The sequence below is a fragment of the Equus przewalskii genome, chromosome 29 (genome assembly GCF_037783145.1).
Source record: "Equus przewalskii isolate Varuska chromosome 29, EquPr2, whole genome shotgun sequence".
Taxonomy (NCBI): Eukaryota; Metazoa; Chordata; class Mammalia; order Perissodactyla; family Equidae; genus Equus; species Equus przewalskii.
In genome coordinates this window covers 39,898,884-39,922,343 of record NC_091859.1, presented here as the reverse complement: position 1 = coordinate 39,922,343, position 23,460 = coordinate 39,898,884, and the positions used below count along the sequence as shown (strand labels likewise).

General features: G+C 51.6%; 1 protein-coding gene across 7 annotated transcripts in view; it reads left to right on the top strand.

The window, feature by feature from the left end:
- PACSIN2 (protein kinase C and casein kinase substrate in neurons 2) overlaps positions 1–23,460 on the top strand; it is a 136,649-nt gene that overhangs the window by 102,333 nt on the left and 10,856 nt on the right. For all 7 annotated transcript variants that reach the window (XM_070599691.1, XM_070599686.1, XM_070599690.1 and 4 more), the window contains 5 exons: positions 11,655–11,811; positions 13,772–14,007; positions 15,479–15,634; positions 19,941–20,116; positions 22,224–22,344. In XM_070599691.1, coding sequence (XP_070455792.1) covers positions 11,655–11,811; positions 13,772–14,007; positions 15,479–15,634; positions 19,941–20,116; positions 22,224–22,344 — 846 coding nt within the window. The remainder of the gene's footprint in view (positions 1–11,654; positions 11,812–13,771; positions 14,008–15,478; positions 15,635–19,940; positions 20,117–22,223; positions 22,345–23,460) is intronic.

Here is a 23,460-nt window from a genome sequence, read left to right as displayed (position 1 = left end):
TTTAAGTACTCACTTAGACTGTGGTGGCTTAGCTCCATTGAGACATGTGTATACAGAAGTTTGAGTGGGCCGGGTGGGGTCGGCGCGGAGGGACCTGGGTGCAGAGATGGGGTGGAGGAGCTCATGGTCGTGTGTGTGTGTGGACGGTGGGGGCAAGGTGTAGCAGGAGTCATGAAGGGAAAGCCAGGGATTCTGAGAGGGGACTGGGGGATGGCTGGCACACTGTGGAAGCAGCAAGCTGGGGGCGAGTGGACATGGGACGAGGGGAGGCGCTACCTGGAGGAAGTGCTAATTTCTGCTTTTCCAATCTGGGATTTCCCTGCTAGATAATTTGGCTTTGTGCCTTGGGGGTTCGCTGATTTCAGACATCTCTGTAACTGTCCCTGCCTCCTTTCACTGTTGGAGTTTCTGCCAAAAGCTGCCAGTCTTCAGTGAGCCCTCACTTACAGACCTGGGGACATGGTCTCACCATCCAGGCTGGTGGCAGCCCTTACAGTGCCTACCTGGAGTGTGAGGGAGAATAAATGAGGGCAGTGATCTGGGCACTAGGCAGCCATGTACTCCAGCCATTTCCTGGGCACTTGGCTGAAGGGTGAGTGTGTGTGCCCAGGAGATCATGAGCTCCGGGGTGGGGTCTTATAGGTGGGCATGTGCTGTGCTCATGAGCAAGTCCACGGGTGTCATTGGGCCTTTATGACATCTGAGCAATGTGTGCCGAGGGCGCAGAGCGTGGTGAACCTCGCTGACCAGCCTTAAGGAGGAGTTCAGTTCTAAAATAACTTTGTTTAAACACATCCTTCCTCTCTATGTTATTATGTGTTCTGCCTTTGGAGTTAGATCTGAGCCTTGGAATTTCTGGGTTTCCATTTTTCAGTTTGTCATTTTGAACATTTAAAGATTGATAATGCCATTGATCTTTAAAGTTGTTGGATCTTTAAAGTCTGGGATTTGTGATTTAAACTCTCAAACAACAAAGGGTGCCTTTGCAGGGTAATGAGCCTCATTTTCTTCACCCTCCTACTTGATGAGTACAAATTCCAGAAACAGAGGGTGGGGCCGGTCAGTGTTGGAGGCGAGAACTGAAAACCGGATTAGGAACCTGAATGAGGCCCCAAAGGAATGACCAGACTAGTGCTGCGTCTGAGTTGAGCCAGAGCACGCCAGTCAGGCTCAGGGCGGCTGGAAACTGAGGCTGGTAATAAACAAGAGCAACAGCAGTGAGCCGGCGAGGAACTTAGATCTCTAACCCTCTTGTGGCCCTGCCAGGTGAATCGCATTACCCCATTTTGAGGGTGGGGATCCTGGTGAGGTTAGGGCTAGTCCAAATGGTGGTTCAGGGGAGCACCAAGGTGAGGAGCTCCTGGATCTTCTGCTCCAGTACCGGGTGAGTTGGGAGCCCAGATGGCAGGTGAGCTGGAAGGCAGGTTAGAGAACTAGGAGAAGTGGAACCCTGTAGGCGTGCAGGCTGCCAGAGCTCAGTGTGAAAACAAGGCTCAGACTTGATGGTTTTCCAAAGACAACCCTTACTCCTTGGTGTTTCCAAGCACACATCACAGATTTCACCACCCTAAGATCAGTTGTGACCCCCTATTTGGAAAGGAAGGTTCAGAGTAGGCGTTGGGATAGGTTGTAAGAAAGGTGCCTAAGATAGGAAGCCCTGCGCTGTCACCATGGGGGTGCCCTGCTGGTGTGTATAGGATATGGCATCTGCCATACACTCGGCAGGGAGTGTGGGTGGGGGCGTAGTGACACTGCAGGGCCCAGTGCTGGAGCCTCCCAGCCTACCTGGGACACGAGTTGACCTAGGATAAACTAACTCGGACCCTGGCTTTGAGTGAAAGCCTTGTAAGCGTGAGTGGAGGGACTGGAGGCTCTCATGCTGGTTTATATTGAATGACTCTTTCCACACTGGCAGACACGTGCATTAGTTGCTCATTTGTCATCCCTCGAGTTACCATCTGATGATGTGCTGAGAGTGGATTCTTTTTAGTTTTTGTGGGAGAGCTCCAGTGGCTCATTGATTAAGAACTTGATAGGGGCCGGCCCTGTGGCCGAGTGGTTAAGTTCTCGCACTCCACTGCAGCGGCCAGGGTTTTGCTGGTTCGAATCCTGGGCGCGGACATGGCACAGCTCATCAGGCCATGCTGAGGTGGCATCCCACATGCCACAACTAGAAGGACCCACAACTAAGAATATACAGCTATGTACTGGGGGACTTTGGGGAGAAAAAGGAAAAAAAAAATTTTTAAATCTTAAAAAAAAAAAAAAAGAATTTGATAAATAAAGGATCATGAGTTTCTTCATTGCCTCTGCCTCTGGCTGAGCCCTCAGCAGCCTCTCAGTCACCTCCTGTCTATGTGGAATGGGAACCCCTGCTCCCAGCACCACTGGGCATTGAGAAGATATGACAGGGTGCCCTCTGTGTGCCTGGCGTGGAGGATGGAGAAGAATAATGCACAGTCCTCGCCCTCAGAACTCACGATGTTATCACCTTTTGGTGTGTGACAGCAGACATCCATGCAAGAATAACAAGAGGGGGATGGTCTGACAGGAGGCTTCCTGGAGGAGGTGGCGTTAAGTATAGCTTATGCTCTGTGGGCCTTGACACCCTGCCTCAAGCCTTCAGAAACTGGCCTTGCCCCACAAAGTTCCCTTCTGCCCTTCCCTCAAACATCACTTCCTCCAGGCAGCCCTGACCACCCTCCAGAGTGTTTCTTCCAGAACTTGTCACCATTTGTGATTGTGCTATTTATCTGACCATAGGTCCCACAAATGTAGGGACCCCGACAGTTTGTTCATTGTTCCCTCACCTGGTCCTTGGCACCCAGTAGATGTGCATTACATATTTGTGAGTGGCGAGTGGGTTTTGCCAGACCCTCAAAAATTTAGTTATGAGTGCTTCAGGGGATAACCAGCCAGCTGGTGGCATGACAGACTCTTTAATTAGAAATCCTGGAATTGTGAAGGGCCCTTGGAGGTCATCTAATCCTGTCCCCCTCTTCACTTCATTTCTGAATGGACGAGATGAAGAAATGGCGAGGTGTGATCAAGTGATGGCCGCACCAGGATAAGAACATGCCTGACCGGGAAGAAAGCCAGCCTGGACTGTAAACCCACCATATCCAGTGCATTGGGTCCTCACAAAATCAGTTCTAACTCCGCCTTACAGCTGAAGGAATAGAAATGCAGGCAGAGAGACCTGTGCGAGGTCATTTATTTCGGGGCAGGGCCAGATCTTTGCTGCTCCCCTCATCAGAGACGGTGGGGCTGATGGACTCAAACAAGAGCAAAGGCTCACTTAGCTGATCTCATTGCCGTCTGCAGGACTGGAGTTAAGGAATCCCGACAGGATCACCTTTCATCCTTGTCTCTCAGACTGATGGAGAATATCCCGGAGCCTCTCGGCGTGCTTTATCAACTTCGGATAAAACGTTTGACTCTCCGTGGACTTGCCTAGGGGGGCACGACCAGAGGCTTTTCCTTGTCTGGTCAGCCTGGCTGGCTCTTCCCTGAACCTGCCTTTCCAGGTGTAGAGGGAGCAGTGTAGTTCTTGGGCCTTCAGGGTCGCAGGTTAAAGGGCATAAGCTTTCTGAGGGTAAAATCAAGGTCATCTTTGGCAAGCGGTCTTAGGAGTCTACGTTTGGGGTTCCCACCATGAACCTTGCCAGCGTGCGTGCAATCAGGAGCGGGGCATGCACTGCCTTACAGTCTTGAACTCTGTGGCCCTCCCTGGAACCCGCCGGGCTGATTGGAAGCACACACATCACCTGATTATGACCCATTAAGTCTTGGCTCTACAACCTCTCTTCTTAGCCTGAGGAAGTTTCCGGAAGGTGGGTTTTTTGCCTCCTTCTGGCTGCCTGATCATGGGTGACTTCACCTCTTCAAACCTCTGTAAAATGGGAACACTATTGTACCCACTGCCTAGGATTGTCACAGGATGAAATGAGGTGACATGTAGAGCTGTCAGCACATTGCCTGGCAAAGCATAGGCATGCTCTATTATGATGCTGCTGCTGATGAAAAACACTCAGTGTGTAGTGCCCGTTGCCAAGAGGCTTGCAGTCCAGCTGGGCAGGGAAGCTAACATGCATGATTGAGACCCATGTGGGACGAGCTGTAACTGCTGGGCATGGGGACGGTGTTTGGAAGGGCCCTTGTGGCCCCCAGGTGGACCAGCCAGCAGGAGCCTGTGGTAGGGAATTGGTCTCGCCTGTCTGCAAGTGGAGGTGATACAGGTGCTCCCTCTTGGTGGTCCAGCAGGGACAGCAGGTGTCAGGGAAGCCTCCATGGGGAGCCTCAGCTGACCCTTAATAGAGAGCTGCAGTTGGGGCAGGTAGGCTGGGGCTTGCTCATCAACACCCACCTCCTCTGTTTGTCTCCCTCCCTTTGACGCCCAGTCCCCTCCCCCTTTCGGATGTTATGGCTTTTGTTAGCCTGTGTTCTTGTAAACTTTGTATCCTTGCTTTATGTGCAACTATTTTTTTTTTTTAGAATTATATGATGTTCTTTTGGAGTAGATCCATTTATTTCAAATTAATTTACATTGATGATCAGTGTTATTTATGTGCAACTATTTTCAATTCACACCAAGGATATCATGCTCCCTGTCATTGTGTCTCTTTCCCTCCACTTGGCACTGTTTCTGAGGTCTGTTCAGGTTGTGGGCTCTACACCTAGTCCTGCACTTCTTTCCTGCCACCACACTGGTGTGCCCCGCCTGTTCACCCCCCATGCCCCAGGGAGGAGACGCCTATGTGCCCCATGACCCCAGCGCACATTTGTGTAGGGATAGCACTCAGGAGCGAAGTTGCTGGGTCGCTGTAGGGCGTGTGTGTGCTTAATGACTTCGTTACTGCCTGGTTGTCTGCAGGCCTGCCCCGGGCTGTCATTCTACCAGCGCATGCGATAAGGAGTCCTATATGCCCACCTCCACCCCACACTTGGCATTTCCTGCTCTCTAGGGTTTGCCAGGTCTGTCGGCGTAAAGAGCTGGCTCGCTGCCCTCATGGGCGTTCCTCCAGGTCCCCTGAGTGTGAGCATCTCGCTGCGCGTTAGCCCTTTGGACTTCCATTTCTCTCTGAAGTTGCCTATTCATACTCTGCTGTCTTCCCACGGGGCTTTTTTCATTTGATATGTAGGATTTTCTGGGATATTCCAGATTTTAGTCCTTTGTCAATTTAGACATAGTGGATTGGGAGATAGTATTTACAATCTGTTAACCTTGTCCATGGTATTGGTGTCGGAACAGAAATCCTTAATTTTTGATGTAATAAAATTTATTTATATATATGTCTGTATATGTATATATATGCACACTCACACGTATGGGTGTATGTATCCTTGTAGCTTTTACTTTTGAAATTTTGTTTAAGGAGTCCTGCTCTGCCCTAAGTCACAAAGATATTCACCTACATTTTCTTCTAGTCACTTTATGGTTTCACCTTTCACGTTTTTATCGAGTGCCTGCCGTGTGGCAGACAGTGGAAGGCAGTGGAGAAAGAGTGGTGACTAGAAAGATAGAGGTCCACACCCTCTTCAGGTGGAGAGTCGAAAGGTATTTGGGGTTAATGTCGTCCTGTGCGCTGCAGCCTCTGGTCTGCACAGACCTGGGATGGCAGGATGAGGTGTCTGAGGGGGGTGGGTAGAGGGGCTGGCTAGGGGAGGACAGGGTGGTCTGGGGCACAGGCCTGAGAGCACCCTCTGCGTGAGGCCTGCTGCTCCCTCATTCTGTTGTTCATCGAGTCAGCAGTGAGACAGCCAGAACCTCACTGGGGTTCCAGAAGGAGTCCGGAGCCCCCTGGGGTTCCATGTGGTGTGGAGATGAGCTGTGGGCACCCTTGGTGCCTCGGGGCCAAGGCAGCCCCAGGTAGGAGAGCATGAGCTTTGGGGCGGCCCTGCCTGGTTCCATTCTCACTTGGGCCATGGCTTTCACCCTGCGACTTTGTTTGTAATCAGGTAATGTGTCTATGAGATGGGCCTAATGGTCACCAACCAAAGAGGAACGTAAAAAGAATAAAATGGGCGGCAGCCCAGTGGTGCAGTGGTTAAGTTTGCATGTTCCACTTCGGTGGCCGGGGGTTGGCCAGTTCAGATCCCAGGTGCGGACTCATGCACTGCTTGTCAAGCCATGCTGTGGTAGGCGTGCGACGTACAGTGGAGGAAGATGGGCAGGAATGTTAGCTCAGAGCCAGTCTTCCTCAGCAAAAAGCGGAGGATTCGCAACAGATGTTAGCTCAGGGTTAATCTTCCTCAAAATAAATAAATAAATAAATAAAATGGAAGGTGTCTGTAAGGTGCCCAGTACGTGGCACCCTATGGGTTCTGCTGACGTGATGGCCCGCAGTTAACATAGGTAATAGTAACCGAGCCTGCACTGGGGCCCAGTCCTGTCCCTGGGGACCAGCGGGTGGGAAGCTCAGAGGAGCTGCAGGTCTGCGTTCACTTCCCCTCACACCTCGCTGGGACCCCAGAGGTCTCACTGGCCTGCTTCCAAATCCTCCAGCTTTCTTGTTGCCTTTGGTCACTGTGTTCCGCAGAAAGGAGTTGGCCAAGATCAGTAGGCTCTAAGGCAGAGAAGCACACGTTCCCCAGCTCCTTGCGAAAGGCAGCTGTGGACTGTTTACACCCGGAGGGTGAGTGAGGAACTGGTGTGACCTGTTTGGACAGTCCTTCCCAGCACCCCTGTAATTATAAACGGCTGGCTTTTAGGCAGAGCCCACTGTTCTGAGTCGCCCATTGCGCAGATGTTTCTGAACAGGAGTCACTGCAACTCCAGCCCCAGACGCACCTTAGCGGACTGTAAAACCAGGGCTTGTCTGACTCTGGATTCTCAGGGCCTGGGGCCGAGGAAAGCCCGAGGAAGATTAGCACCAGTTACAGAAAGGGAGAGCTACACAGCCAGGAGGAGGGCGGGCACCCGCGGGCTCTGGGCCAGGATGAAGGGTATTGTGGGTGGAAGGGAGAAAGAGCCATTCTGATTCCCAGGAGGACAGCAGCACAGGTCGGGCTTCTGGTGAGCTCAAGGCAGAGCTTGGTGGTTGGAAGGAGGGAGGCGGGAGAGTGGCTTCTGGAGACTCTAGAAAGGAGGCTGTTCAGCTCTTTCCTGAGCCTGATGGGCCCAGCCTGTATGAACCAGCATCTGAGGTTCCTGGGAGCTGGGACCCCCACTCCCTCTGTCCTACTCCCCATCTGCCACCTGGAGGGACAGAGCAGTTCCTTCCTCTTGCCTTCTCGCTCTCCATGCCCACTGCTGTGGCCCGTTTCAAGAGGCTCTTCTCACACCTTCCCTCCAGGAGCTTTACTCATGAGCCCCACCAGGACAGTGGCCTGAGCATGGCACCCTTCAGGGTGAAGGCCTTACCCTTGAGAGTTCTCACCCTCTGACCCCACCTACCACCCCACCCACTGCATCTAACCCCCAACTAAATCCCTAGTCATTCCCCTGTGTTCTTTGTTCCACATTCCACTCCTAGTGGACTTCTCATGGTGCCTCCGTCTCCATGCTGTCACACCTTCTTCATTTGACCAACACTGTTCTCCCTGCCCGGATCATTTCCCTTACCTCACCTTTAATCTGGACAGCTTCCTACTTGTCCTTGAAATTTTAGTTTGGATGTTGCCTCCAGCATGCCTTCTCCACCCCTCACCCCTCCCTCCTGCCCTTCACTCCCTGAGGGGCAGAGGAGGTATCCTGGCCCTGCACCCAGGCACATGTATGTTGAGGATCTCTCTTTAGTATCTTGGTATCTGACGGGGTGAGTCTGAATTTAGAGGAAGTTAGGAACATAGATGGCTTTAGACCTAGTTTAAAGAATGGGCATTTTGTGAACTAATCAATTGATAATAAGGTTTGGAAGAAAGCTGTTTATTTTCAGTTCCTACATAAAGTTATCTACCTTTTGGCCATCTCAAACCAACCTAGTGTTTTGGAAAGCAAGAGAGACGCTTTTTAATTGCGAAACTGATAAAGCAGAAATAGGTAACCATATATGTCCTAACTTTAATGTATGGTCAATATATCATATATTTGAAAATTAATTTTTCTTATGTCTTAAAAATCAGTTGTCATTATACCTCAATTTAAAAAACGTTTAAAAAAGAGAACACACTCTACCAAAGAAGACATACAGATGGGAAATAGGAGCAAGAAAAGATGCTCAGTCTCATTAGACAGTAGGAGAATGCAACTTAAAATCACCATGAGACCTTGCTATGTACTAAACAGAATGGCTACAATATATATATATATATTTTATTTATTTATTTATTTTTAAAGATTGGCATCTGTGCTAACAACTGTTGCCAATCCTTTTTTTTTTTTCCTGCTTTATCTCCCCCAACTCCCCCTGTACACAGTTGTATATCTTAGTTGCAGATCCTTCTAGTTGTGGGATGTGGGACACCACCTCACTGTGGCCTGACGAGCAGTGCCATGCCCGTGCCCAGGATCCTAACCCTGGGCTGCTGCAGCGGAGCACGTGAACTTAACCACTCGGCCACGCAGCCGGCCCCATAAAATATATATATTTTTAAACCTGGCAATACAAGTGCTAGTGAGGATGCAGAGCAGCTGGAACTCTCATACACTGCTGATGGGAATGCAAAATGGTACAGATACTTTGGATAACAGTTTGGAAGTTTCCTCTAAATTAGATGTACACTTACCCTATAGCAATTCCACTCTTAGGTATTTACCCAAGAGAAATGAAAAAATACATCCATACAAAAACCTGTAGGTGAATGTTTATAGCTCCTTTTTTTATAATTGCCCCAAACTGGAAACAACCCAAATGTCCTTCAGCAGGATGAAAGGATAAACAAATGGTGGTAGATGCACACAATAGAACACTACTAAATACAAAGGACGAATGACTGATACAGGCAGTAACATGGATCAGCCTCAGAAGCATTATGGTAAGTGACAAAGCTGGTCACAGAAGCCAGGCTACACATTGTGTGATTCTATTTATCCTGGACATCTTGGAAAAGTGACAAAAATCAGATCAGTGGTTGCCAGGGGCTGTGTAGGAGGAGACTGACTGCAAGAGGAGACAAGGGAGCTTCGTAGGGGATGGAAATATTCTGTACCTTGTTATGGTAGTGGTTATACACAGCGTACGTTTGTCTGAACTCATGTAAGTGTATACCTGTAAAGGGTGAATTTTATTGCATGTAGATTACATCAGTTTAGAAAGACAGCTGTCAGTGGCTCTGCTCTTAGGATGATCCTGAGCGCCTTGCTCAGGGGAGCGGGAAGGCCATATTGCTCTGTCACCAGGTGATTTATGGAGATGGAAACAGTGAAATCGGATAAATGTCCCTATGCGTGGACTAAAGCGATGGTCTGTCACGAGCCCACGTGTAGCCTTTTCACTGTGCGAAGGATGGCCGGGCAGAAGTTGCTGGAGCATCTCAGTGCCTTTTGCCATGAGCACTCCTTTCTCTCCTTGGCCCCAGCAGTGGTCACAGTGCTTCTGGAAACATCCTTTCTGTATTCCTTGCTGCTTTTCAGATTTCAGGGGTTCTCATTTCAATATGACTGGCAGCTACGGTGTGTGCTGATGGGTTGTACCAATGTGTGCTTTGTTAAGAAGTATCTTTTTGGTTTCCCTAAATTTTTTACAGGGGTTTTGAAAGCCAGAGAAGTGGGCAGGTTTCTGGAGAGCCAGCTATTTTGATGTTGATTACCAATTTGAATATTATTGGTAACAACAGTGAGATGAAAACCAGTTCTGCATTGTGGTTTCATGTCACCTATCAAGGTTGAATCGAGCTGTGATTATCTTAGCTCTTCTTGCCACCAGAGCTCAGTGATACTGAGCTGTATTTTATTTTTTTCACCCTGCTGTAAATTTCAAAATAACAGCAAGGCTCTATTTTAAGGGAAGTAAACATGTGATGTCACTTCCCACTGGTTGTGAAATGCTTGCTTTTGCCTTCCTAAAAAGGGGTTGCTAAAGGATGGAGTTGAAAACTCAGGTTCAGCTTCTGTGTCTTGGGGAGCTGCTGACCTGCTTTCTTTGTTGAGAAGTAACAGCCAGGCCACGCCTGCGCTGGAGGGCTTTGTGCACGGGACTTCACCGATGCTGGAGTCCAGAGCTGTTTCTGCACTTCAGCAAGCCTGCTGTAAACCATACCGGGCCTCTGAGAAGGCTGCCCAGGCTACCTGACTTCCAGGGGTCCTTGCTGTCCCTAGGATTTTGGTTCTCACGGGAGTGGGGTCAACTCAGCCCGTCTGGAGTTCTGGCCTCAGGGGCAGTCCTTGTGCAAAGTCCTTTTGCAAGGTCTTACCACCACTCCTCCACCCCCTCTTCTTCACCTGGTTAACTCAGCTTGGGATAGGAGAAACTCGAGTAGTTTGAACTGTTTATAATCGGAGTTAAACAGGCCGCGCCACTGGTCTCTGCAGCCTGCACGGCAGAGAGACGGCTGTACCCTTTCCTGTAGATGTGGGAACTAGGCCTCCCTGTCTTCCGGGAGCTTCCAGACTGACTCGCAACAGAGAGGAAATATGAGAGTAATCAGCCAGGCAAAGATACTTTTAGAAATGGTAAAATTGACAGAGGGTTGCCTAAGGTTTTTGGAGACAGTGGGAGGAAAGGGTTGGAAGTGTAATATATGATTTTTCTGTCAGATTTCCCCGGGTGCTCCAGGATCAGCTACATAGTGTCCTTTCAAATCAGCAGCTCACCAAATGAAACATAGCGAACACTGATTTTCACTTCAAATTAGCCACGAATATTCTCTCAGTTATTCTTTTATTATTTATAATTTAGATGAGCAGTCCCTCCTGTCATGTGTGCAAAACCCACTTTGACCCTTGTCAAATCAAATAACGGTCTGAGCTTTGCTATCAAGTCTGTCCTACCTGGAACCATATGAAAAAATGCCTTCAGTGGCAGCCCAGCCCAGCCCACTGCAACTGCTGGATCCTCGCAAACTATGCAATTTCTCTGAGCCTTGGTTTCCTCATCTTAAAATGGAGACGGTTATCCCTGCTTGTTAGGGCAGTAGCAGTATTTGGAGGCGTAAAACACGCCCAGTGTGGTGCCTGGCTTAGTAAATGGGAAGCAGTGTTTATTGCTATAACTGGGAAGTAATAATTATCCAGCGTGTGATGATCTCAAAGCAGAAAGCACCTGAAAACCTATTTATAGCAGTGGTGGTCAGAAGGCCTTGAGCCAAGGGTCTATAATGTTAATTATAAAATCATTTTAATCTGAGTTACTAAAAAAAATATTTTTCTTTCTTTTTTTCTTTTTTTCGTCTTTCTAGTTAGATATCACCTACTCTGAGAAGCTGTGCGAGATGCCCTTCTAGGTGCCCTCAGCCTCTTGCTTCCCTCCATCGTAGCCCTACCCATGCTGGTCTGTCTCCCGCCCTGACCCACGGGTCAGAGCATGTACATTAGTTGCATGGATATTGAGAAGCTCCAAATTGCTGTTTAGTATGTTCCTGCTAGTTATAAAAACAGGGAGCTTGTCATCTAGCAAGGCAGGGCGCCTTTCAAATGGGAGAGGGGTGAGCATCTGGGAGTCTGGTTGGCATGGAGGCTGTACGGCAGGGAGGGTCAGGCTGCCCCACTCCCAGGAGGGCTGGCAGGTATCCCGCTGCCCTGAGCCTAAGCCTCACAGCACGGTTCTGTCTCCTAGGTTGGGAACTACAAGCGGACCGTGAAGCGGATCGATGATGGCCACCGCCTGTGCACTGACCTCATGAACTGCCTGCATGAGCGGGCGCGCATTGAGAAGGCATACGCACAGCAGCTCACCGAGTGGGCCCGGCGCTGGAGGCAGCTTGTGGAGAAGGGTAGGGAGGCCACTGCACAGGGCATCTGGGCCCCAGGCACCCTGGCAAATCCTTGATCCTCTCTGTGCTGGTTTCTTCTTTTATAAGATCTTGGTGCCAGTTCTGGGAGACAGTGATTCGAATAGGGGAGCAGGAGGGTGCCGTCACCCAGCAGCACAGGCTGCGTGAGCTCTCCTTCCCTTTCCTCGGGACACAGGACTACTCTGCGAAGAGCATCCGAGTCTCTGGTGCAGCTCTTGTCATTCACAGGACACACTGTGCCTGCCAGTTTAGCTCAGAACAGCTCCTTAAGGGCCCAGACTTGAGTAAGTGCGTGCCTATCGAGTTGAAGACCCTGCTGCTCAGCACTGTGTGTTCTTATACTGAGAGCTGTTTGCAAGCTTGGCCATGTAGCAAGTCAGCTAAGACCACGTGGTCACATCTGGCAGGCTTTCTAATTTTGAATTTTACCAGGAATAACTATAGGTGTTCTGTGATGCAGGTTTTGCTGTCCCCGCCCCTCCCCCCAACCCCCCCGCCAACACTCAGGAGCTTCTGGAGCTTGTGACAGAATGCTGCTGTGGATATGGATTGTGCTCAGAACATACTTCCCACATAGATAGAGGAGGAGCTTGATTGAGTATGGGATTTCCTGGGACAGAAGCCATTAGTGGGAGTTTCTCAGGGTATGTTTTGGGGCAGGCTCTTCTATCGTGACCAGCTGTCCTGAGAGGAGCCAACCAGGGGAAGCCAGGCCACTGGGTAAGGGGTCCTGGAGGACGGGGCGCCCAGGCAGCTTCGGCCAGGTGTAGTCCAGCTGCACATCTTTCCCCTGATGCTGAAACGGGCTGTCTGTGGCGCCTAGCACAGTGCCGTGGTACAGAATGGGTGCCAGGGAGTGTGGTGGCGTGCGCTGGGGAGGAGCAGCCCGGGAGGGGTGGCTCCTTCAGTCAAGGGCAGCTGTTGTTTCATGTGCACCTTTCAGGGTCAGCTCTCAGCACCGGCCCTTCTGTTTAGTCAGAACTCTGGCACCCTCGCCTTGTGGATCCCACCGCGGTGTCGCAGACCTGGGCGGAGCGGGAGCTGCAAGGGATTAGATAGGTTCAGGGGGGCTAACCTTCCACAGTTGTTCGCCCCCTGCCCCCCAGTGCGTCTCTGTGTCATTCCCCAGCTCAAACAGTCATTGTCCCCGGTGAGCACCCGAGGACAGGACCTGGGCCTTCCCATTTTCATCCTCAGCTTCTGTCATAGCCTCTCTCTCCCTCCCTCACCTCACGGCACACCACCCCACACCCTCAGCAAAATGACAGGCTGGATGACTAGTTTCCTTCCTGAGAAGGAGTGAGGCACCCCACACCACTATCTAGAGATTTCCCCCTGGCCACAGCAGGTTCCTGCTCCAGCTCTCCTTCCTCCCTACAAGACAGGGCTTCCACTCTGCTGAGGAGACAGTCCTCCACTCGCCAGGCAGTTCTCGCGGTCTGCCCTGAGCTGGCTCTTCTTGGGAGGGAATAGAAGAGGCCCCTGTCCGCGGGGCAGCTTGTGGTCGGGTAGAGGGGAGCCCGGTGCTGAGAGCCCTCCACAGGGAGGGAGAGGGATCCCTTCACTCCAGAGCCCTCCTTCTCCAGCCAGGCTTAAGCAAATCAAAATGTCTGAGATGCAGAAATTTGAGTGTTTAAAGAGCTCAGTAACTTTAAAAAAAGGAAATGTTTGTAATCCTCGAATTTCCCTAACAAAAGAATGGCAGAGCAGGTCCAGCTTTAGTGCCTTGTTCTTTCTCCATCCTGGGAACTGAAAAATGAACGCCGCCACCGAGAGAGAAATACCTGAAACAACCAGAAGGAAACCTCCCAGCCAGGCAGCCAGGCTGCTGGCCTAAAATCCAGTCCTGATAGCTGAGCAGCTAACAGAGGACGTCCCCAGCCCAGGGCTGTCTGGGACCCGCAGCGCAGAGTAACCACCAGCTTCTCTCCTGTGCCAGGGCCTCAGTACGGGACGGTGGAGAAGGCCTGGATAGCTGTCATGTCCGAGGCCGAGAGGGTGAGCGAGCTGCACCTGGAGGTGAGGGCCGCGCTGATGAACAAGGACTTTGAGAAGATCAAGAACTGGCAGAAGGAGGCCTTTCACAAGCAGATGATGGGAAGCTTTAAGGAGACCAAAGAAGCCGAGGACGGCTTTCGGAAGGCACAAAAGCCCTGGGCCAAGAAGCTGAAAGAGGTGCACCCCTCCTGCAGGTTGCTTCCCTGCCCGCCGGCCGCCGCGCCTGTCCCGCCAGTCCTCCCCGCCAGCAGCCCTCCCTCCCATGCTACCGGGAATTCCTGCGGGCTCCTTTAGGCACATATGCTACAGCCAGTAGAGAAAGGGCCGGCCCTCAGGTCAGAGCCCATGGTGGCTAACATTTACCCAAGTTCAAGACACTGAGTGCTTTATGTGCATTCTTTAAATTTAATCCTTTACAACCCGTTTTACACTCATGGAAACAATAAGAACCACACACCTGTGGTAGAGCTCAAAACCCAAGCTCTTCTTAACCTCTGACAATAATTCCCCAACCCTGGGCACCTGAGAGACTTAAAAGTCCCTTTGGGCTAACAGAAAGTATCCATTTGAAATTATTCTTTCTCTTGTATGGGTTTTTCTTTCAAATTTGCAGGTGACAGTGGTATTCGTTTTTCTAAAAGTAGCAACCGAAGCCATTGAATCTTGTCCAACCTTGGCTAGCTGGAGGCTGTCATATGTAACCCCCAATCCTCAGCACAGGTGGACCTGGCGCCTGCAGCCTGGCAGCCCTGTTCCTTCCGTCCCCACCCCTCCACTGGCGTCTGTCAGGAGCTGCACTGCCTTCCTCTCCCTCAGAATTCCCCGGAGCAGACCTCCATCTGTAACAGCAGGCTTTCCTTTCTTTCTGTGTCATGGCTTTTGCCACATCTCCTTCTTCTTCCTTCTTGTCCCTGGCCCTATTCGTAATGATACCGTCCCCCTCATGAAGCCAGGCTTACAAACTCATCTTTCCTCTATAGAATGAAATCTGTGACTTTGGCTCAAGTAAGGCAGCTTCTATTAAATAAAAATACATACACATCTGTATCTATATGTGTGTGTATGTGTACATATATATGTATGTAAGACAGCCATTGCAAAATGTAGCCTATACCCCTGCCTCCCAACCCTTGTGTTAGCTTTCTCCTTTGGAACTTTCTTTGCATTTGCTGTTCTAGCTGCCTGGCATGCTCTTCCCTCAAATAGCCACACCCCCTTCACATTTCTGCTCCATGTCATCTGGGGTGGCTTTCTCCAACTGCTCTGTATACAGTTCTGTCAGCCTAGTCTTACCACGGTGCTCCCCGCCTCTCTTCCTGCTTTACTCTCCATCTTGGCACTTTCCACCTTCTCATTTACTCTGTACTTTAACTGTTTCCTGTCATTGCCTCTCCAGCGAGACTGTAAGCTCCATGAGAGCACAGGCTCTTTGTCTGGTGTCTTTGCCTAGAACACACTTGACACAGAGCAGGCACTCATCAGTGTCTGCTGAGTGAACTCCTCTGTGTAACTGGTTGTAATTGTGCTGAACATACAGTTTTGTACCTGCTTTTTCCTCTCCTCCTGATAGTGCAAGCACTGCCCATAGTCTGTGTAACCTCTAGTGACGTTCAGAAACCTGACATTCGGGAACTCATTCTCCCTGTAGGTAGAAGCAGCGAAGAAAGCCTACCACGCGGCGTGCAAAGAGGAGAAGCTGGCAATATCGCGAGAAACCAACAGCAAAGGGGACCCGTCCCTCAACCCTGAACAGCTTAAGAAATTACAAGACAAAGTAGAAAAATGCAAGCAAGATGTTCTTAAGGTAAACTGTACACTTCTTCTTACGTGTTGGATGCACGCGCTTCACCGTTCACAAGTCTGACACACAGTGAGCCTTTGTTGCTGCTTGGTCAGATCGTGGATAGATGGATACATATCAGTAAAATACATTCCTGCCCTCAAGGTCACATGGCGAGCACCTCACCTTCCCGTAGCCCCTTCCATGCTCCCCTCAGGATTGAGGCAGGACGGAGTGCTGGGCAGGCAGGGGGAGCGATGATTCCTGTGCTCAGGAAACAAGGTGGTGAGGGGCTGGGTTGCTGCAGGCAGATAAGTGGTGCAGGACACAGAGGTGTGAATGGCGGTGGCAGGGAGCTGATGTGTGAGCTGGTATGCACGGTTGTAGGGACCACATTGCCAATGGTCTTGCAAGCCAGGTGAGGTAAAGAGCTTGGGAGACTGCTGACAGGGAACCACTGATAGAAGGTTCTGGAGTCTGGGGAGGGAAGGGCAGAGGTGGAGAGGATTGCTCTATTGTGAGTGGAGAGAGGGTTGGGGCACAGTCCCTTTGGAGGGGTGGAGGGAAGCCCAGCACGGCGACCTTAGGGAACCCGAGGGCTCGGGGAGGGTGGATTTCTCTGGCAGCCACAGCAGTGGAGGCCCCAGAGAGGTGTGGGCAGAGGCTGAGGGAGCTCAGGGGTGGTGGGACAGTGGCTTTCAGCTGGGAAGAGACAGTGAACAGGCCATGTAGCATTTTGAGTCTTCTTCCGTTTCTTCTGTTGTGAAGGGGAGGTTGTCCGACCAGTGGATTTGTGAGAAGATCAAAGGGGACGATTGGGAAACTGTGAGGGCTCTACCGATGTGGGCAGTGATTCTCTCTGGAAGGTGCGAGTCACAGGATTTCAACACTAGACAGTGTCCTGTAATTTAGAGTTCCCAGGTGAGGGCTGATGTGAGCAAGGGTGCAGGTCTGTGCACTGGCTCCCGCCTTGGCCCATGGCCCCCTTCCCCTCCCCCTACTTGCTCTGTTCTAACGGGGTCGGGGGCTGGAGGCTGCTGCTGTCAAGGGCCCGCCCTGCTGCAGTGTTCAGAGAAGAGACTCCTGCCTGGATTTGGAGAAAGAGACAAGCGAAGTTCAAGAGGAGCTGCATTCCAGGCACAGCACAGGAAGCCAAGAGGGGAGCAGTGGAGCTGATCCCTGACTACCTGCCCACCTTTTCAGGCCTCAGATGAGCATCACTGAGCCCCTGCAAATTAGGCGGTAGTATCTCTGTTTTGTGACTGAGGAAACAGATCAGAGAGGTTCAGTCACGAGCCGCCTCATGGTGTGAGGGTGGGAAAGCCCGTACGCTGTCTCCACTGCTCCTCACTGCTGTGTTGTCAGTGTAGTGGTGGTGTGGCAGGGCAATGTCGTCTACATAAGATGACATTCACCCTCAGGGCAAGCATCAGAGTCCCTTGGGGAGCAGCACCTCCCCCACCCCCAGCACACCTGTCTCTGGTGGAGGCCAGGAGGCTGGGGTTTTGGAGCAACTCAGGTGTCTCCACTGGGGATCAGGTGAGGAACCTGGGACTACTTGCTGAATAGGAGGGCCACCTGGGCTCGAGGGACATAGGCCGCAGGGGACTCTAAGGGTCCCAAGGAGTCAGGTGCCCAGGAAGGTGCCTGGAGAAGGTCTTGAACTTGAACACGAGAAGAGGCATCTCGTGTGTGTGTGTGTGTGTGTGTGACAGAGACAGATTGAAGTGCCCTTCATGTTTTACAACCACCCAGAACAGACACCACCAAATTGATGCTTTGGCAGAACCGACCAGGAGCTCTGGGTCAGATGTCAGGTAGTTGTCAGGATGACTGAACACTTTGTAGAGGGTTCCCTGCTGGTTCCCTCCCTGCCCTCTGTGGTCTGGCCAGTGACCTCTCAGGGCACGATGGCCCTTGTAGGCCAAGAGTTGGCCAGGAGAGGAGGGCAATCCCCTGTGTCCTCCTTGAAGCGGTTTCTAAGACCCAGCACTGACTGGCTGCACACATGCTTCTGTGCTTCTTGCTGGCCAGGCGGCGGCTGCATCTCGCAGTATCCAGCAGAAAGGAGCCTCCACATTCATTGCTAAATATTACAGTCCACGTGAGGGTGAGGCTGCCTCGTTTCACTGCATGAATGTTCATTGAGAACTTTCTGTGTGCTCTGTGCTAGGAATTTCTCAAATAGTGCTCATGCTGCTCTGTGCCTGGCCTGTGCTGGGGCTCGGCCAAGGCGGGGCTGCTTGCGAGGACAGGCCAGGTACCAGGGAGCATCTTGTTGCCACTGGGCACCCTGAGGGCTCCAGGGAAGTCACTGAGTGTCTAAGGATCCCGAGAAGTAGTTGCTCTGTATTGCTCTGAAGGCACCACCCAGGCAGTGGGTATTTGAACTGACAGTCACGTGTCCGGGGGCCTCTGAGCTAGTGCTCCTACACAGGACCTCACACGTACAGACATGGGGCACTTGATGATGACGATGAATCCCCAGAGCAGGTGTGGGGCTCTGCTCCAGCTGGAAGTGCCCAAATCCAGGCAGGGATGACCTTTTCCTGGGGTCGCAGAGGACCCAAGCCCAGCCATGGCAGGAGGCTCAGAAATGGAAGAAGGAACCACAGACACCAGGAGAGGGGCAAGGGGCAGGGAAGTGGATGGGACCTGCTCTAGGGAGATGGAGGAAGGCTTCAAGAAGCAGGGGGTCTCTTTGGAGCACAAAGAGGAGTGTTCGAGGTTACAAGTCAGAGAAGGGCATCTGGGAGGGCAGCAGGATGGGCAGCGAGTAGACTCAGGGCCCTGAGTAGGGGCTAAGAGGCTGCTCCAGAGGTGCAGGGGCCAGAGCCCCGAGGCCTGGGCTTGGTCCTGAAGCAGGGCGGCCTGTACCAGCTCAGGGAGGGCTTGGCCCTTCCTCAGATGGCCCTGTGCCATCTTCAGGGTCAGAGAAACAAAGTTGCTGGGTCACCAGCCAACCCATCCGTTATCATCCCCATTTCTCAACGTCTCTGCAGTGGAAAGACTTGCAATAAATGGATGACTCCAGCTCTGCCATCCCTCACTCTACCCCAGGAGGCTGCTGTGGTCCCACAACTATCAAAACCACGTGGCCGCCAAACACGTGCCTCACACCGCCGTGGGGAGCGGGCAGGCTAACTGTGTGGGTTACTGACCTCAGGCACATCCCTGCCAGGTAAATGTGTGAACTTTAGCCAAGGCTCTTAAGAATGTCACACATTTTCTAGCTGTCCCCAGACACTCTTGAGAATAGGCCACACCAGCTGTTATTTCTTCTTATAAAACCCCTTCTCGGGGACAGTTTGGGGAGAAATAGCTGGGGGAGTAGTGGGCTGGAGGACAAGGGGACTAGGACTTTTTTGAATGCCTACTTCACGCAGCTTGGTGCCTGTTGCCTGCCACCTTATTAAATATCAGAACACTGTGAAGTAGAAGTACCCCGTTTTCTGAGAAGGAAAATGAGGCTCCAAGAAAACAAGAGAGGCTGCAGCATTCGGCCTCAGGTCCGTCAGGCACTCAAAGCCCTGTGATCTGGCCTTTAAGGTAACTGCTGAGCCACTGCTGCTGTGGGCAAGATATGAGGCTTGAGGATGACCCAGCACAGCCCTTACCCACAGGAGAGAGGACACGGTGTGTGACATGGATGGGAGAGAGTATGGTGATGGTGCTTGGACCACACACACTGAGCTCCCCAGTGACCATCCCTTGTTCAACCTCTGCCTGTTTGGGTCTTGCTCCAGCTGAGAGGTCTGGCAGATGCCATGAGTGTAATTTGCAGTTCAGAAGTGGAGGGGCTGGCACTTGGTCTTGAACTTGAAGTCTGTCAGACCCAGATCTCTTACTCTTTGGATTTTGGAACCTGGAGAGGCCTGAGCAGCTTTCCTGAAGGAAGACATTGGTGCCGGAGATGGCATGCAAGATGAGCCTGGGCAGCCTGAGTGTGTGGGCTAGGGAGGCTGTGTTTCCTGAGTATTTCACAGGCCAGATTGGGTGGGAGGGCCCTTCGGGAGCAGAGAGGTAGGGCGTGAGTCCTCTAGGCTGGAACTCGAGGGGTACAAAGGAAAGCAGTTGGAGTGCTCCTTGGGTGCTGGGTCACAGCTCCTCGCTGTGTTTATTCCCTATAAAATCACCCAAAGTAAGTGACTTAATATTGTCACCTGATAAGTAAGTCTTGATGCTGACGAATTCAGAAGTGTTGGAAAGGAAGAAAGGCCTGGTGAGGAGGAGGGCGGGGTAGAACTTGCCTCGCTTACCCTCGGCCCGAGGGAACCAGGCACTGAATGGACGTTAACCTTCGTCTTGTGGTGCCTGGATTTTCTTGCAGACCAAAGAAAAGTATGAGAAGTCCCTGAAGGAGCTTGACCAGGGCACCCCTCAGTACATGGAGAACATGGAGCAGGTGTTCGAGCAGTGCCAGCAGTTCGAGGAAAAGCGCTTGCGCTTCTTCCGGGAAGTTCTGCTGGAGGTTCAGAAGCACCTAGACCTGTCAAATGTGTCGAGGTAGGTTTCCTTGTATCTAAAAAGCATGTCACGATATGGTCAGTGGGAAGCTGGTTTTGATAAAGCTTGGCTGTTGCTCCCTAGACTTAGGGTGGCAGTGTTTGTCAAGAGGTCCCCTCACAGTTCTTAAAGTCTCCTGCTCTGCTGTAATCTTGATGCACAGGGAGGGCCCTTCTGCTGAGCCCGTCTGCAGCTGCCTGGGACAGCTGCTCACTGGCCTGAGCCAGACGTCCTCTGGCCATGCAACAAGATGAACCATGGTCTGCCAGCTCCGTGTACAGACTCTGGATCTGGGCAGGAAGGGAGGGCTGCTGGTCTGGGGCTGCAGCCTGTACCAGCCTCAATTGGCATGTTTGGAATCAACCCAGGAGTGAGGCCAGCGCTCCCCAGACTGCTGTGCCTCCACCCCCAGAATGGTCTTTGAGGCCCTTCGTGAAGTCCTTTCCATCCAGAGCAGCTGGCTGCTGGCTCGGTTCTTGACCTCTCAGTGATTCGAGACCCTCTGACAGCATAGACCTTCAGACTCCATTCGGAATCATGACACAGAAGCTGTGATATTTCTTGATCACTATCTTCATCTTTGGTCCTGTGATGCCTTCATCAGGGCTGAGGTCCAGGCTGACCACGGACATGGACTTCTGTCACCCAGATAGCAGAGCCATTCAGAAATGACTCACAGGTCAAGGCTTATCATTAATAGGACATTATATTCCTTTTGTCTCCTTCTGTATAAAAAAGTTAAAAGCAACAATTATTACGTAGTAGCTCTGCCACCATTTAATTAATCTTTATGACAGTCTTGTAAAGTAGGTGGCATTATTCCCCATCCCCTTGATGAGGAAACTGAGCCTGGGCATGGTTAAATGAATTGCCCAAGGCTACAGAGCTGGCTGGGGCAGCCTGGGGCTGTGTCACGCTCTTCTGTGTAGAGTCACTCCCATGAAGTGAGCGCTCATCCTCAGGTGGCGTGCCTTCCTCATTTAGTCTCCCACGCCACCCTAGGGAGTGGATGGTATAGTAGTGTGCGAGGGCTGCCGTAACAAAATACCATAAACTGGGTGGCTTCCAATGACAACGATTTATTCTGTGAGTTCAGGAGGCCGGAATCTGACATCAGGTGCGGGCAGGGCCATGCTCCCTCTCACGGCTCTAGGGGAGGGCCCTCCTGCCCTCTTCCGGCAACTTCTGTTTGCTGTCAGTCCTTTGCCTTCCATGGCTTGTAGATGATCACTCTAGTCACATGGCTGCCTCTTGGCTCTGTGTCTTCACATCCTCTTCCTTCTGTGTGTGTGTCTGTGTGTCTAAATTTCCCCTTTTTTATAAAAAGATGTCCATAGATTAGAGCCCACCCTCATGACCCTCATTTAACTGTAAAGACCCTGTTTCCAAATAGGGTCACATTCTGAGGTACTGGGGGTTAAGACTTCAACGTATCTTTTTTGGAGGACACAAGTCACTGCATGAGAGATGGCATTATGCCCACTCAACAGAGGAGGAAACTGATTCCCAGAGAAGGTAAATGACTTGCCAGCCTTACAAATTAGAAGTGAAAATACCAGGATCTGCAGTGGTACATACTCCTGTCCTTCGTGGCCAGCTTCCTAGGAAGGTGAGCTGGTGTGAGCCACCAAGCAGAAGGCATCCCTCACCCCAGTGGCACAGGGATTCTCTAGTCATCAGCACCAGGCAATCTTCACTCGCTGCTTTTGCACATCTGAGTGTAACCTTCTCGCTTTTTTGAAGGGATGAGGGGGAACTTTGCTGACACTTGATTCTGTACCTGATTAAATGGGACTGCCAAGATTGGCACCTTTTGCATTCTCTGATACAGAGCACAGCTAAGTTGTTGCCACCTGGTTTGATTTAAAGCTAATTTGTCAGAAGCTGAAGCTGTGGCTTCCACACCATGGTGGTGGTTTGTCCTCGTCTGTGCACGTCACGGCCAGATGATCATCCAGCTCAGGCAGGGCAGAGCGTCCTGATCTGCGCTGTGAAGTTGACTCTAGTGTGGCTGCAGACCACGGTGCCTGCTGCAGCCAGGCTTTGGCCTATGATGAATGGTGGCCATCCCTGACTTCCAAGACTCATGCTTCTCTCTCTGATTTAGCTACAAAACCATTTACCAGGACCTGGAGCAGAGCATCAGAGCTGCCGATGCTGTGGAGGACCTGAGGTGGTTCAGAGTCAACCACGGGCCAGGCATGTCCATGAACTGGCCACAGTTTGAGGTAAGACAAGGCTGTGCCTGTGACCCCATCAGCCTGGCAGGGGCCTGGGCCCACGGGGTTGAGACATATGCTGTCTTTCTTTTCCAATTCTGCACTGGCCTTTGTGCTGTTTATGAAGCAACATTTCAGCACAGCTACTCTGGAGATCGAGTCAAGGTTTAGAGTGCAGGGGGCTTCAGGCATTACCAAAGGGAACGGCCTTCTGAATCTCTACTGAAGGTGTGATTATCTTCTTTCTTGTTAAGAACTTTGATGGTCACTGGTTGACCATTGGCACTCCCTCGTTGAGGTGAATCCCACAAACTTCAGGACATGCAGGACCCCCAGCTCCCCACCCTGCCCTGCGGGATGGCTGGGAAGGGAGTGGCCACAGTGCACACCAGCCCTGGCAGGCCAAGCGTATCAGCTCAGTGGCTTCTGGTTCGGGACAGGAGGGAGCATAGCCTAAGTGTGTAGCTCTTCTTACCCTTCTCACAAGGGTCAGTTTTCCTTATTTCAGACAGTAAAGTCAACCAATTTTGGTGCAGGATTAACTTTCCTCTTTTCCCATTTTCATGGGTCTGAGCCTTCCAATATCTTTACATGCAAAATGCGAGGGCCTGGGTATCTTGGGACTCTTCCAGCCCTAGGATTAGGTCAGCAGGCCCCACCTGGCCCCTCAGTGTCAGCAAAGAAGGCAGTGGCCACAAGTCCTGCCACCCCTGTTGTCTGAGAGAAGGGATTTTCCCGCTTCGTGGTGAATCAGGGGCTGGGAAGGCCTCTGCAGGGCCGTGGCTGCTGCCTCCCCCAGGCAGGATGCTGGAGATGACTGCCTCTGCCTTAGATGAGGGCCGAGGGGCTCACCCCGACTCGGCAGCGGCCGGAGCCCAGGCTGCACTCAGTTCCCACCTCACCACTTACCAGCTGTGCCGTGCTGAGCAAGTCACTTGCCCTTTTTGTGACTCCATTTTCCCATGAGTAAAATGGAGATGACAGTAGCATCCATCTCCTCCAGTGGCTGGGGAACTCAGTCCATGCTGAGTATGGCCCCAGGCCCAGCACACAGAAGCCTCCTTGGCCTGTCTTAGCCTGCAGTTTCATCAGTCCTCACACGTGTGCCTCTGTCTTCTGGAGCTT